Below are 16,989 nucleotides of genomic sequence, written 5' to 3' on the forward strand. Positions count from 1 at the left end.
ACCGTGGCATCCCTTTTCAGCCAGGTCGACATCACAATCGGCGACAGACTTATTAGCCAGAGCAACAACTGTTATCCGTACAGGGCTATAATAGAATCCATTCTCAACTACAGTGAAAGCACCCTGAACACACAATACTCTGCAGGCCTTTTTGTCAAGGACACAGCTGGCCAGCATGAAGTAACCGCACTGAATGGTGCAAACCTGGGGTTCAGAAATAGAGCTGCCTATACAACAGGAAGACAAAAACTAGAATTGCTGGGGGGTATTCATGCAGACCTGTTTTTTCAAGACAAATTAATGCTGAACGAAAATTAAACTCACCCGTAACAGAGAAGCGTTCTGTCTCAAGAGCAACGCTGAGGATTTTAAACTGTCGGTTCTCTCAGCAGCTCTGTTTGTGAAGAGGGTTCGGGTGGCCCCCGCTGTCAGGCTGGGTCACACCGATGCGCTGCAGATGGCTAATGCAAAATACCCTGTAGATAGGGTTCAGATGAAAGTGTTCAGTCTGGCCAGAGGAAGCCGGGTGTGGAACCAGGAAAATTTGTTTCTGGGCCAGTTGCCTAAAATAATAGTAATTGATTGTGTGGATAATGCAGCATTCAGTGGTGATGTTACAAAAAACCTTCAACTTTAAACACTGTGATATTAATTTCCTGGCCCTGTATGCAGATGATGAACAGATCCCCTCTAAACTGCTACAACCAGATTTTGCAAATGATAACTGTGTCCGGGAGTACTTTAACCTGGTGGAAACAGCTGAATAGTGCCTCAAAGACAAGCCTCTGGTAATGGACCATAAGGAGTTTGCCAGAGGTTACACCCTGTTTCCATTCAACCTCAGCCTGGATCAAGAGTGCACCGGGCATTATTCACTCATAAAAACAGGGATCCTGAGAGCAGAAATTTGTTTTGCCCAGCCATTACCAACCACCGTGAAAATGATAGTGTATGCTGTTTTTGACAACATTGTTGAAATTAACATGAGATGCCAAGTCCTTGCCTTGTGGCTTTCACTAAACTGGTCATGAATACGCAACAGATTGGGGCCATCATGACTAAGGACAGTTACACAAGAGACTATTTTCTGGGTGTGTTTCCATCTGATAGGCTCTCCAAATAGTCAGGAGTCCACAATAGGAGGCCAGCCTGTTTCGTCATCAACACACATCCGCAGGACCTACCTGGAGAGCACTGGCTTGCTATCTATCTAGGAGGAGATGGGAAGGCCGAATTCTTTGATTCTTACGGATTCCCCCCCAATGCTCCTTTTTTTCCTAAATCAATCATGCGTTTTTTAAACACAAGCGCAGTGTTAACAGTGTATAACTCCAAACAGTTGCAGGATGCTTTATCCACAACATGTGGAAACCACCGTGTGTATTTTTTACAACAGCATTGTAAGGGTTTAGCTTATAATCAGATATTGGATTTGTATTCTGAAGATTAAATTAGTAATGTCAACATGGTAATGCAGTTTGTGAAAAGTTATAACAGGAGAATGAGACCTATGTATTTGTTTAAGTTTCATGTAAATGAGAATTGCCAGGTGTGTAACCGAATGCATGATTTTAGGATCTGTCATAATTGTTAAATCAGAGATAAACAATGTTAGAACAGTGTATGAATAATGCTATAGACGCAGAGGAATGATAGAATAGTGCTTGTGTGTGTGTTTAAGTTTAATTCTCATATATGTAATGCCTGTTAACCTGATAATAAAATATTATACATGAATTATGTTTATATGTAGTTAATAAATCCATACATACAAACACCATTGTTTATCATGCGTTACATTTTTTATTCAGCACACTTATCACAAAAAACAAATAAACAAAAACAGTTAAACACCACTGACAATGTTATTTGACAAGCAAACACAATAATAATAATAATAATAATAATAATAATAATAATAATAATAATAATAATAATAATAATAAAACATTTTTTATTATCAGAATCACACAAGGATTAAACATTTTACAGATTACAACAATGTATGTAGTTCTATAGCCTATATATAAACAGACACCAACCATCGAAATATCAAAGTCTGGTTCAGGAGCAATAGGATTTCTCTGTGTAGTCATAGAACTGTTTCTAGTAGGCGTCATTTTCAGTTTCTCCAACACCTCCCTGTTAATTCTGTTATACAGTACCGAACCAGGGATGTTAATCTCCGCCATCGCAGTCATAAAACTGCCCCAGCCTTTTGGGGCTCTGCCTGCAGCAAGCGTATGCGGCTGTGTGACAGCCCTAATCAGATCAATCACATGAGACCCACAAACAAGGCCCCCCTTGTACACAAATTCCCCATTCTCATTCCAGGAAGCTATAGAATTGTTGGACCGCTACCTATTTTTTCTGTCAAATAGTAGGGCAAATCAGAATCTTCAAAACCATACTTCATGTTGCTTATTTTGCATAAGTGGGAGGTGAGATACTTGTCTTTGATATTTTGTTCTTTTTTAATAAAAAAAAGGTCAGTTTGGTTAGCCAAAAATTGAAATCTCCCGACATCACCTTCAGGTATTCCTTTCCCAAGGATACACTGGAAAAAAATGCTGAACATACAGGATGTTCTACATCTTATATCTACAAACGACTGAAGATTGAGGGTCTCTCACCGGAGCAAATTCAGCAGGATCACTGACAATGAATTGGATGAAGAGTTGAAGTTGTTACACACACATTATCCTAATGCAGGTGTTGAGGTATGTAATTATGTTTTAAATAATGTGTGTAACTTCTTGATATGTACTTGTGGAATGGGATTTCTGTCTACCCTTCTGCACTCAAATTGTGTTTACCAATATCAGTTACGTTAGTCTGTAAACCAGAAATTTGAAGACCACTATGTTGCATATTCTGTGCTTGGAAAGACTTCACAAAACATATAACAAAACTAACAAGGGGAGAGGTCTGTAAAGAAAGGGGATAAGAGTAAAAAGCTAGAATATGCACAAGAACACATAAATCGTTCTGTGTAACAGTGGTCAGTGGCCAAAGATACTTGGGGCTGATGACAGACGTTTGTATGGCAATGCACAGTACACTTCAGAATTCACATCCTTTTTTTATGATATGCAACATACATAATCTTACAGTTTTCATATTTCAATGTATGCAATAAATAAAGAATCTTTACATATATGTATATAATATGTATGTTGAAGGCTGTGCTCGGATGCCCGCTCTGCAACCTAATCCAACCGCATCACTAAGAGTTCCGAACACTTGCCTTGGCCATGCATGTTACACACATTGCACATCTCTCTCACTTTCTCTTTCTCTTTCTGTCTATTTCAAAAAGGTTTCCAATGCAGTGTACATTTGTGTCAGAAAAAATAACAAAATGTGTGCTACTGTATTTCACGCAGCTGAACATTCGTCAGAAATGTTCTGTACATTTTCTAAATAATTTAAACCTTGAGTATAACACAAATACCATTTTTTTTCATTTGGTTGTGATGGGTTTATGATTGAAATCTCGTTTCTAAATATAGTACAAGCTTGTCTACAATACCGCTTCAATTCATCTTGGAAATTAAATTAATCTTACCAGTCCTTAAACTCTGTTTTATCGTCACCCATCATATAGTCTACCCCGTAAAATTGTTCAGCAGGTAAGGGTCCTACATAATTTTGGTTTGTGACTGTGGGGGAAATGTCCTTTCGTACCCTCAAACCCCATTGTTTTTTAAATCAATGACGCAAGCCCTTTTTGTGTCTATTATCTTGCTAAACAAAATGCCTTTTATATGCCACCGTGCACCACCACCACCTTGCATATTTCTAATTACTGTGATCGTTATTCTCAAACTACCATCTATTAGGATTTCGGTGTGACTTTGCAGTAAATTAGCGATGCTCTCTAGGAAATCTGTCGCATCCAGCTCCCCCAAATGTTGCCTCCTCGAATAGAAAGCATTATTTAATGACCCACGAGCTCAGTCTAAGCTGTACAAAATCATTAGGACCCACATTGTGTGATATTTCATTTAACAGCCCTTGCACAGCCCCATGCACAATATGCATGGCCTCCGTGTAAGATTCTATCAGATCCAGATTCACAAACCTGAATTCTTCATAAATCTCCATACCCCAATACCTATTAATTTCCCAGTCATAGCGATGAATACGCTCCAATCACCACCCTCAGCCATTTGTTCATCATTTTCATTATTCACCTCTAACATTGCAACAACACCACCCCCAATCTGATTATCATTATTATTAGCTAATCCATCAGACACATCCAAATCTATATATTCCTGAATTACCAAGTTTTGCTGGGTGGTCATCAGCTGGCACTGTGCTTAAATTGTCAGACTGTAATGGTGTCTGTGATCCTGTTAATTGTGACATCCATTATAGATTTAAGCCTACGCAGCATTCTTTTGGCTGCATTAATTTTCTTTATCAGTACTGCCGTGATTAAACATGCAGACCAAGCGTTTTTGCGTCTTACTTGTTTCATTGTTTGTCAATTGCGGTTTGCAGAAGTGTCTATTTTCTGTATCAGCTCCTCTACATCTTGCATAGAGACTATTTCACTCACAGCGGGACCATTCAGCAAACTCTCATCAGAAACGGAGCTATACCCTTTTTTTAAACACATTTGTCAAAACATGTATTTTTCTATGAGCTGTGTGAAAATCTTCTACCACTTGCCAACAAATGTGACATATCTTGCTAAACAACAGGGCCCTAGAATCATCAGAGGTCTGAATGTCTGCACAGGGTATTTGTTCACCTGACTTGTCTATCTCTTTATGCACACTCGGAGTGGCATTAGCTGTGCTATTTGTTCGCTTACCTCTTTTTATAGCAGCGGTTCTGCACAGCTGAATTGTACTTTTTTTTTCAAAGTGTCTGTGCACTGTGCGGAAAGCGACTGTTTTCCATGCCATACACCAGTAGCTTCCTTATCAACACGTCCGGTTTTCTTCAGCAGTAGGTCCCTTGCCCCCCCTTTCACTGGCCTCTGTAGGGGGCCTGCTTGCCCTGGCCGCAAAGTGTTTTCAGCTATAAGAAACACATAGAAGGTGTTATGGTATCTTTCTTTGTACAATAACTTTCACGGCATTTGGAAAACAATAAATAATAATATAAACACATCAGTAACCCAATGAATGTTACATACTGCCATTACAAGTTTGCTCTGAGACTTGGACAGGGAGGGGCCATTCATAGGTATGCGGGTTAATGGTTGCCTCGCCGGTCTCCCTCTCTGAAAATACGTGTTGTTTATTCCCAATGCGTTTATCCCCCACAACTGTCAACATGAAAATTGAAAACAGAGATTGATACCGTAACTTTACACATTATTTGTCATTATGTTTTAGAAGATACAATACAATAATATGAAATACCTTGTTTTATGTCATACCATAAAGTCTGTATTGCGTTGTGTGGCGTTGAACGCATTGCTTGGCCCTACCTTCAGAACTCGTGCTTCCTGCGGTTTGGAAGACGCTGTTGGTACCAGACATAGGGGGCTGTGAGTGCCACTCTGCGGGTCGAACAGCTGGCTGTTTGGTCCAGCAGTGATGGCTCTGTTATTCTACGCTGCAGTATCTCAGCTCTTTGCAAGTCCACAGCCGGTAATTTCACTGAAATAATACAAGCATATATACATTAACTATGTACCATACTAATACTTTTGAACCAGACTATATTCATATACATACCCAGCCCCAATACCCCTGTTTCGGAACTATACTTACCATCAATACATAATATTAGTTCCAATAGTTCTGTTTCATTGAAGAGGTCCCAGTCAGTTGATGAACATGGTGGTGGTTAATATATTGTTGAAAATGTAGCTGCTACTCCACAGTGCTACCTATTTTAAAACCGACCTATTTCACAACTTGTATTCCGTAACACATTCCGAGCAACCGCCAAAAATGTTTTTCTCCCCCAACCCAACGGTTTGAGAAAAAATATCCGCCTACCCCCCGCCTCCTCAAAAGAACCCTCCACCCCACTTTTAAGGTATAAAACATGTACATGCAGACATTGAAAACATGTCATCAGGTCGGCACGGCCAGCTCTCAGCTAACATCTGGAAGGATCACTGCTCGCTATGGCAACACCGACCAAGAAGAGCTCCCCTAACGGCCACTCCGCTGATGACCACTCTGCTGACGATACTGGGGCCCCGAGCACAAAACTTAGAAGGACTGAAGGTGTAGACACAAAAGAGGTAAAACTTTATTTTTACTTAGCAAAAATATGTTTAGAATATTATTATTATTTTTAAACTTATGCCGGTGTTTACATGCTGTTAGAGTGTGTACATTTCAGAGAAAAGTTAATTTAAATACATTTTTTTTTTATTTGTTTGTTTAACAACAGGCCGGTGTAGGAACCCCTCTCCTGAGCCCCGGTGAAGCTGCCCAGATGTCTGATGAAGATGAAGGCGTCAACACTGCTGATGAGTATGACGATGATGATGAGGACCCTGACTATGGCAGTGAGGATGCAAACAGCACCACTCACAATGACGGTGGAGTTGGGCCACCATGCTTCTGTTCTTGCCTTGCTAGAACTCACAAGAGTTTTGATTCAGACAGTGAAGGTGTGAGATATAATTGTAAAAACCAGGATAAGCATGTTAGACTGGTGATGACACATACTGTAAATGCCAGTGTCGCTCTAGTGTTACAACATTGTATTGGCCGTGAATTAGTTGATAAATGTGAAGCCTGTCTGATAGGAGACCCCAGCCAACTGCATCACATCTGCCTAACTTTAGATCATGAACAAGGAAGTGTCTGGAGTGTAGTGTAGTGTAGTGTAGCTCTTATATGCCACACAATAAGTGCCACACGTCTGCTAAACGTTGTGTTATGTGTTGTTAGTACCCTACGTGGAATGAGTATCAACAGGCAGACTCAGAAAGAAGTGAAAACACTTTTGCATAGTCTAGAAACATGCACTCTACCTTCAATATGGTTTAGTGACTTGTTAGAAAGTGTGGATGAGAAAGTAGTGAAAATAGTTGAGAAGGTTATAATAAACAAGGCTTATCAAGTGTTTTACAAACATAAATAAAATACTGTTTGTGTCTGCTCTGCTTTTCTGTACAATAAGACATTATATTTTAATTCCTATATTTTTTCAGAGAAAGAAACCCCCGGGGACCTTGGAATTACGTTTACATATGTTTGAGGAATCTTTGCTTGAAGATGTCATCCTCACTCTAATAGCTCACAAGTTTGGTGATTTGTATGATACTGGTAATTCTAATGTGAAATCACTAGTTGCTGATGTTGAGAAAACAGTGGAGGCCCTCCCCAATGTGCTCAAGAGAATGCTGTATAAAGAATGCCTGATGAATCTGCTTTTACAGCTGTCCAAAAAGTTCTGCAGAGTTCTTATGGAAATACTATTGCTATCATGACCAAACCCAATTTCTACACTGTGCTAGACAGAATAGCCATGATCAGTGTCACAGCCCTTGCCAATAAACAAGTAGAGGGAGTTGCTAGTGCAGTACAGTTCAGTTGTTTCTTCCTGGCTGATGTAGGTGTTGGGGAGGTGGGGTCATTGGTCACCCGTGTCAGTATCTAATCCCACTGTCTACAACTGACCTGATGCCTTGTTGTCATATTCTTAGAGTGGTCACAATAAAAGACATTTTACAGAGTCTCATTTTTTGAATGTCTGTACCTTTCTTTTTCTTTTATTTTGCTAACACTGTACCATCCCAAACCTAATCATAAAACATATAACCTAAAACAAACTATAATAAGTTTAAATTCTTAAACATTACACACCCACACATCATCAGGGTGAGGTGGCAGTGAACTGTTGTCAAGATGACCTGTGCCCTTTCCAAAATGACTGTGAGCCTAACAAGATGACAGTCACCCTAACAAGTTGGTGGTCATCCTAATAAGATGGCTGTCATCCTAACAAGATGGCTGACTGGAGAGGGTCAAAGGGTAAAACCTCAGAGGTGGTGGGAAGGAGGAGAGGGTTCCGATTCAAAGGGCCACTGGGCGTAAGGAGGGGCTTCCCGGCCCATGAGCACCTGGGGTAAGGCGGGATTTCCTAGCCCATGGGGCTTCTGGGTAAGGTGGGGCTTCCCGGCCCATGGGGCTTCTGGGTGGGGTGTGGCTTCCATCTGTCACTTTGACATAAGCTGCCATTATCACTACTCAGACTAATAAGGCCAAAACAAAGAGAAAAAATAAATAAATAAACAGTGTACTTCAGAAAAATCTCTGAGAGTTTGAGATGCTAGTGTTACTTGAATTTTCATTACAGTATTCCAAATGTATTCTTACTACTCAGACATACTAACACAGCAAATTACTATCCTCTAATTAGGAAGTGAAAATAATCAGCCCTCAGACAAAACCTCACCAGGGGAATACAGATAGAGATTTAAGAGCCACACTTGGAAGAGCTGGGTTAAAGTATGAGCTCATGGAAGAGAGAGAAGAAGGGATTCCCAGTGAAACAGTAAGTTAATCAATTTTGCAATGTGTGCTGTTTTGTTTCTTTACATTTACTTATACTGGAAGGATTTAAATCAATTTAAATAAACATTAATGGTATTGTGTGTTTAACCATTCTGAATAAACACACTGATTGTATTGCTATACTGTTATATGATTAAAGGCTGACCAAAATATATATCTGAAGGACACAGAAATCTCCAGAAGTCAGGTAAGGTGTAGTTCGCTTTGTCTCATTAGTAAAATTAAACTAGGTAGTAGTATCAGCTTTAAATTCATACTTGAGGAAGCCAATAAACAATATTAAGAATGATTCCTTCATACTCTTGTTTACACATTGGCCCTTGTCTCATACTGAAATCAATACAGTGGCAATTTCTTAAGAATTCAAATTACACACATGTGCTTTTCTTCCCAGTGTAAGTGCCTAATATATGGGTTGTTTTCAGATAACATTGGTGTTTAAGCAGAGAGGTGAAAATGCAGCAAAATCAAAGTGCAATTACATCTCACACAGAGTTTCTTCTACTTGGATTTGATGGACTCGGAGGATACAGACAATATCTTTTCATTCCTTTCTTTCTGATAGGTGTATTGTCTTTTCTTGGTAATGCTGCGCTGATTATCACTATTAAAACAGGCAGCAGTTTGCACTCTCCCATGTATGTGTTAATATGTATGAATGCCTGTGTAGACCTGACTTTGCCAATAATATTCGTACCAAAAATGTTATTAAGTTTTTTATTTAACTTGAGTGGAATAACTCTGTTGGGTTGTCTCATTCAAATGTTTTTTATCCACTTCATTGGTAGTTTTCAGTCAACTGTTCTCCTAGGGATGGCTCTGGATCGCTATGTTGCCATATGTATCCCACTGCGCTACAATGATTACATAAATAGGTCGAATTTCTGTAAATTCTCTGCTGTAGTTATTTTGAGAAATTTATTTTTTGTTTTACTTATAGTAGTTCTAGCCAGTCCTCTATCTTTTTGCTCATCGAATGTTATTGATGATTGCTTTTGTCAGCACATGGCTCTGGTAAGCTTGGCATGTGGAAACACCAGCAAGAACAGTATCATTGGGCTGCTTGCAATATTTTTCTTAATAATCACTGATGCTGTGATCCTTGTTATTACATACATCAAAATTTTCTCTGATGTTTTTAAAACACACTCAGGAAAATCACAAGAGAAAGCACTACACACCTGTGGAACTCATTTAATAGTCACAGGTGTGTCTTTTGCCTTTACCATGACCTCCTTTCTTGCATATCGGTTCAAAAATTCCCTCCCTCCCAATATTCATAACTTAATAAGCATAATGTACTTACTTTTCCCCAGCACTCTCCACCCTATTATTTATGGAATAAGAACCAAAGCGATAAGAGAGCAGATGCTGAAACTATTTCAATGCACAACAATTGGACCCATCTCTATTAAAGTATTGAGTATAGACTGATTATGGAACATAAGGAAAAACAATATATAAGGGACAGATTAACACTTTTAAATTGTGTCATTTACTTCTGACTCACAGACTGATTTGACCCTATTTGAAGAAAGCCACGTTGGAATGTTTCTGGAAACCATACACTAAAAAGTGATACAATTCTCGTTTTGGAAGTCATGCTTATTTTTTGTATTGATCACTACTTTTCATATCTAATACAAAATAAACTATTTTTAAATTGATTTCATTTCTAAACCCATGTGTCTATAAAAACATTCCCTCCTGTCCTCTACTGCCAGTTTTTGCTGGTTGCTGAGCTGTATCTTCCCTTTACTCTCCCAGCTCCCATCTCACATGCTCCTCTACACTGCCCCACTATGGAAGTTCATGTCACTGGCATCATCTGTTCTGTTTCTTAGTTTTACTACTGTAGTTCTTGCTGTTCAAGGGAATTTTATTGTAATATATATATCTTATTATTTTATGTATTCTGCTTGTTTGTTAAACCATTATCTTATGTAGCATTTGTACTCTGTAAAGTTTTAAAATGCAACAATGGTGTAACCTGAGTCTCCATGGCTAAATGCTTGGGTCAAAAAATAATTATAATAATGTGGTCCTGCATTACTAAAAATAAAATAATAAAATACTGATATATACTGAGTCTGCATGCAGTGAGATGGAGTTTTATGGTACATTTTAATCCCATCAATATATGTTTCATTACTCCTCAAGTTCAAAATTGCTTTTTTTATCATACATAATAAGCCTCTTTAAATACTTCACAAGTCTATCTCTAAGGAAATACACACACATGAGTATGGTAAGCCAGATTATCATTTAGAAATATCTCTAAATGCATTTCAATATATCTTCAAATAATTTAGAGATATCTGCAAACCATTTAGAGATATCTTAATAAGGTGCTTCTTTTTAAATGTATCTCTGAAGGATTTGAAGATATCTCAAAATGATTTAGAGATATCTTCAAATGACTTCCTGTATTTTGGCTGAGATTATCACTTCCTGTTTCTTCATTCAGTTACATTATTAGTAGTATTATTATTATTATAAATTATAATGTATTACTTGGCAGATGCCCTTATCCAGGGCGACTTACACAAGGTAAGCAATAAAGTGCAAAAATACAGTACAGTTCAAAGCATAATGCAATTTACAAATTCCAATTTACACGCTTGTATAAGAAATATACAGTAAACAATACAAGTTCTAGATCCTAGATAGTAAAAGCTAGTAAATGCAAGTAACATTAAGAGCTAAGGGAAAGGAGGCAAAGGGGAAATCCAAATAAACAATACAAGTACTGGTAGTGCAAGCAAGGGGTATTTCAAAGCATTGTGTTGAATCGGAGCAATTTTATAGGATAATAAACTACTAGATTACAAGTAGAGTCTGAATAGATGTGTCTTGAGTAATCACTGGAAGGAGGTCAGGGACTCTGCTGTGTTGACTTCAATGGGAAGGTCGTTCCACCACTTAGGGGCTTTGGAGGAAGGGGAGTGATGAGGAGGCCAGGTTAGTCTTCTGGCACCGGAGACCGCAGCGGTCTGGAGAGGATGTACTGAGAGATGAGGTAGCACGGGGCAGTCTGGTGCAGACAATGGTAGGTAAGGGTCACTGTCTTGAACTGAATGCGTTCTGGGATTGGGAGCCAGTGGAGAGGAAGCGGAGCAGTGGTGTAGCGTGTTGGAGTGGAGTGAGCTATGCAGAAGCTGGAGTGCAGAAGATCAAAATGCGAGTGATGGGAAAGAAATGCAGAAAGCTGACGATGCACAGAACGCTTTAGGGTCTTTGTAAGGGAGTGGAGTAGGGAGACAGGGCGGTAGTTCTAAGGAGAGGTAGGGTCAAGGGTTGGTTTTTTGAGGAGTGGAGTCACAGCAGCTTGTTTAAAATCAGAGGGAAAGCAGCCAGAGAGCAGTGAGGAGTTGAAGAGGGAGGAGCTGAAGCGGAGTAGATCAGGAGCAGTCGCTTGGAGGAGGCGAGTGGGGAGAGGGTCCAAGGCACATGTCGTGGGTTTGTGACATAGGAGGAAAGAGGAATGTCAGTGAAATGTGAGAATGAAAAGAAGGAAGGTTGATTAGTAGGAGATTTAGCCAGGATGGGAGAGGAGGGGGGACTGTTGAAGAGCTTGCAGATGTCTGTGATCTTGGAGGAGAAGAAGGAGGCAAAATCATCAGCAGAGAGAGATGAGCCCGCTCCTTTTCATCCCTGGCCCCTAAGTGGTGGAACGACCTTCCCATTGAAGTCAAAACAGCAGAGTCCCTGTCCTCCTTCCGGCGATTACTCAAGATGCATCTTTTCAGACTTTACTTGTAATTTAGTCATTCATTCTCCTGTAAGATTGCACTTTACAACGTTTTATCAAACTACTTGCCTTGCGTTACTAGTACTCATATTGTTATTTTGATTTCCCCTATGCTCCTGTTCCCTTGGCCCTTGCCTGTGACCTAACATCATGTCTGCACTCGGCTTTTACAGTCTAGGATGTAAGACCTCATATATTGTATACACTTGTGTAAATTGGAATTTGTAAAATGTATTATGGTTTGAATTGCACTATAATATGTAAATTAGAATTTGTAATGTTTTATGCCTTGAACTGCACTGTATTTTTGCACTTTGTATTGTGCTTATATTTTGTAATTTGCCCTGGATAAGGGCGTCTGCTAAGAAATAAATAAGAAGAAGAAGAAGAGGAGGAGAAGGTGGAGTACAGTTTGCGGGGGTTGTTGATAGAGGATTCAGAGTGATTGGAAGTAAGATTTCTTGACTGAGGTGAGTGAGGAGGAGAATGTGGACAGCAGAGAGCGGTAGAGGTCAAGGGCAGCTGGGAGTTTGAACCTCTTCCACTGCTGTTCAGTGGCACGCAGAGTGGATCGGGATGAGTGAAGGACGAAGGAGATCCAGGGCTGTGGAGGGGAGGGGCAGACAGGATGAGACGTGAGAGGACAGAGGGAGTCAAGGGAGGAAGTGAGGGAGGAGAACAAAGAGGAGGTAGTACAGTTAACAGACAGATGGGAAAAACAGTCAATGGAAGGTAAGAGAGTGAGAGCCGTGGAGGCTAGGGTGGAGGGGGAGATGCAGCGGAGATTACGGCGGAAGGTGTCAGAGGGAGTGTGTGGGGTGGGGTGGGGAAGCAGGGGAGAGAAAGGGAGAAAGAGCTGAAGTGGTGGTCTGAGATGTCCAGGGGTGACACAGAGAGAGACAAAGGGGAGCAGCCTCTATAAAAGTTGGAATCTAAGTGGCAGCCTGCTCTGTGAGTGGGAGGAGACAGGGAGAGAGAAAAGTTAAAAGAGTAGAGGAGGGGAAGAAATCCAGCAAAGTGGGAGGAGTTGGATAGGTGAATGTTGAAGTCTCCCAGGAGGATGGTAGGTGAGGACAGTGAGAGGAGGGAGGAGAGAAGGAAGTCCAGTTCATCCAGGAAGGAGGTGAGTGGAAGGGGTGAGTTGTACAGCATGGAATTCAAAGCTGTTGTTCAGAGAAAGGGGGGACAGAGTAGAGGAAAGTCTATGTGGCAGCAATAAACTTCAATATAATTAAATAAACAACCAAACTTCAAGTTAAGGGAACACGTAATCATCACAATCATCACATCAATTAAACTTCAAGGATATCAATCTGTCCAGTTAGGAAGCCTAAGCGATTGTGAATCAATGTCACCTGTTTTGTTGCAAATTAAAGTGACAACAGGTGCACTGGAGAGGCAACAGCAAGACAACCCCCTAAAAGGGAATGGTTTTGCAGGTGGTGGCCACAGACAATTGCTCTCTCCTTATCCTTCCTGACTGATTCTTCTCTACTTTTGCATTTTGCTAGTGTCCTTGTCACTACTGGTAGCATGAGGCGAGACCTGCAGCCCATTCAGGTTGCACAGGTAGTCCAGCTCCTCCAGGATGGCACATCTATACGTGCCGTTGCAAGAAGGTTTGTTATGTCTCCCAGTACAGTCTCAAGAGCATGGAGGAGATACCAAGAGACCATTACACGAGGAGAGCTGGACTGGGCCGTAGAAGGGCATCAACCCAGCAGCAGGACCGGTATCTGCTCCTTTGTGCGAGGAGTAACAGGAGGAGCACTGCCAGAGCCCTAAAACTGTCAGAAACAGACTCCGTGAGGGTGGTATGTGGGCCCGATGTCATCTAGTGGGACCTATGTTCACAGCCCAGCACCGTGCAGCTCGATTGGCATTCACCAGAGAACAACAGAATTTGCAGGTCTGCCATTGGCGCCCTGTTTTCTTCACAGATGAGAGCAGGTTCACACTGAGCACATGTGACAGATGTGAAAGAGTCTGGAGACGCCATGGTGAATGTTATGCTGCCTGCAACATCATCCAGCATGACCGGTTTGGCGGTGGGTCAGTGATGGTCTGGGGAGGCATATCCTTGGAGGGTCGCACAGACCTCCACGTGCTAGCCAACGGTACCCTGAGTGCTGTTAGGTACCGGGATGTAGGAAAATGGAACCTCCTGTACAAGTGACTGGAACTAAGACACTAAGACAGGTTCAATGTGATTTATTACAGAGTCCAGAATATAGATTACAGTATACAAGTACACCGGGTACAGCAAGGCAAAACTGATACAAAGACTTTATGGACAAGTCAGCTTTTATGAGGTGAACCCCTGTCCAACTCAAACTTCCAAGGTGACCACCCCACCCACCAGAGTGTCCAATCGCATACCAAATGACAATGGAGCCATCACCCCGCTCTCCCACACTCCAGGGTTACGGCTCACTTGTTCCCCTCCCAACAGAGACAGTCTGTCTCCTTACTCATCTTCATCAATAGCTTTTGATATGCTATTGATACAAGACTGGTAAGCAAATGGTCTCCTCATCAACGTTTTGTTCCTATTGATACCAAGGACCCCCCTTGCTCAGCCATCTGCGTTTACCTCCTGTGAATGAGGACAATACCCAAGAACATTTGGGGATATAACTTTAATCTGTGGAATTGTATCAGGGTGGAATTTGCCCAACTTCAGCAATTGCATTATTCCTTACAGGGATGAAATCCTCAGACCCATCGTCAGACCTTACGCTGGTGCAGTGGGCCCTGGGTTCCTCCTGGTGCAGGACAATGCCCAGCCTCATGTGGCCAGAGTGTGTAAGCAGTTCCTGGATGATGAAGGCATTGAAGCCATTGACTGGCCCTCACATTCCCCAGACCTGAATCCAATTGAGAACCTTTGGGACGTTATGTATCGGTGCATCCGACGCCACCAAGTAGCACCACAGACTGTCCAGGAGCTTGCTGATGCCCTGATCCTGGACTGGGAAGAGATCCCCCAGGACACCATCCGCCATCTCATCAGGAGCATGCCCAGACGTTATCGGGAGTGCATACAGGCACATGGGGGCACACTACTAGTCACATTATGAGTTGCCGTGATGAAATTCACACAAGTTGGAACAGGCTGTGATTTCAGTTGTTTACTTTGATTTTCGGTGTGAGTTTGAATCCAGCTCTCAATCGTTTGGTGATTTTGGTTTCCATTGACCGTTGTTACGTCATTTTGTTCTCAACGAATTACACAATGTACAGTAAAGATTTTGATCTTTAATATATTTCGTTCATCGAGATCCAATGTGTGATTTAAGTGTTCCCATAATTTGTTTGAGTAGTGTATTAATGTTTACTTTCAGAAATGTACATGTTTGTAAAGAACAATACCAAAAACACTATACAAACTATATACTGTAACAAGTTGAGGGGCCGGGTCTTTGATCACATCTATGTGCCTGCCCTAATGCTCTCTTTTGCCATAGACAGGACCATGGACAGCCCGGGGGAAAAACACTGGCAAGGCAGCAGAACAGCCACACCTGCCTGTGATTACAAATCACCTAAACTGCAAACAGGTGCGGCTGATCAGTGCAGGCTATTTAAACTGACCCTGTGGTTTATTCTTTGTCTTAGAAGTTGGGGGTGTGGATGGAAAGACAAGGAGGGTGGCTAGAGGAGCAAAGACATTAGGGAGAGTAAGCAAAGAATGGACAAAGTAACTGGATTGGAAACTGGATGACAACTTAGACTGGCTGAGGACCTTGAATGGCGTTTGGATTTGTTTTGGAAGACTACAACCCTAGTGAAGACCCCTGAAACCCTTTTGACCACGAGACTGCTTAACCCCTCAAGACTATTTTGTTTGTTTGTCTTTGTTTGTTATCCCAGGGAAACAGTCCAAGGCTAGCTAGGGATTTTGTGTATCAGACCATTTATGCTACAGGAAGTGCTCCTTACAAAGAGCTAGGTTTTTGTTTTCAACTTTTTCCAAAATCCAGGACAGAACTAAAATAAACCAACAGCCTGGGGCTGTATTACCCTCTTCCTCTGTTTGTTTTCCTGTGTTTTGACATTGTTCCCCACCTATAACGTGCCCATATCACTGGGATTTTTTACTTTTGGCCCCTCCATGGAGGAGATGCTGACTCGCACTCCCCAGGAGAGGGAACAGTCCCTGCAGCGAGCCAGGGACTACCCAGTTACACTCTCTGCCCAGTTTCGCAGGCAGCCTTCAGGAACTCGATGTCTCTCAACCTTGGCTCCCAGGCAGCAGCCCAGGCAGCAATCCCACCCCCTGCTGATCTTCGAATTGGCAGGCAGGCGCCCCCCACGGCAGCCTGGTGCCAGGCCTTATATCCTGACCCTGGGCGGTCCGGCATGACATGCATCAGGAGAACGGCTGGCAGACCTCCACCCACTTCCCTTCCTGTGCTTTGACCCTGTGACATTCCAGCGATCTCTGGCCCACCCGTACACCTCCCAGCAACTCCAAACTATAACAGTTGGCTACTCCACATAGTTTCAGCTCCATCTACCCCCCTTCTGAGGCGTGGTGTGGCCGCGAGTGAGGTAGCCGTTGCAATGTGTGGCACTTTGCGTCAAGATCGCCGCTCTCCTGTCCGTGAACAATTTGCAAAGCGTCCCCACTGGCCATCTCAGGGTGATGCGCTTCTGTACGCTCAACCTGTGCACCATGTCCCAGGCCATCAGGCCCGGCAGCTGGTTCATTACGGTGGATTTGAAAATTGC

The 16,989-nt window shown here is 41.9% G+C and overlaps 1 protein-coding gene across 1 annotated transcript; it reads left to right on the forward strand.

Annotated features, from left to right (window-relative positions):
* The first annotated feature begins 8,960 nt into the window (after window positions 1-8,960).
* Window positions 8,961-9,938, forward strand: LOC136747096 (olfactory receptor 52E8-like). The gene has a single exon (XM_066700053.1). The coding sequence runs from the start codon at window positions 8,961-8,963 to the stop codon at window positions 9,936-9,938; it is 978 nt and encodes a 325-aa protein (XP_066556150.1).
* The last annotated feature ends 7,051 nt before the right edge of the window (window positions 9,939-16,989 follow it).

The sequence above is a fragment of the Amia ocellicauda genome, chromosome 3 (assembly GCF_036373705.1).
Source record: "Amia ocellicauda isolate fAmiCal2 chromosome 3, fAmiCal2.hap1, whole genome shotgun sequence".
In the NCBI taxonomy this organism is placed as follows: domain Eukaryota; kingdom Metazoa; phylum Chordata; class Actinopteri; order Amiiformes; family Amiidae; genus Amia; species Amia ocellicauda.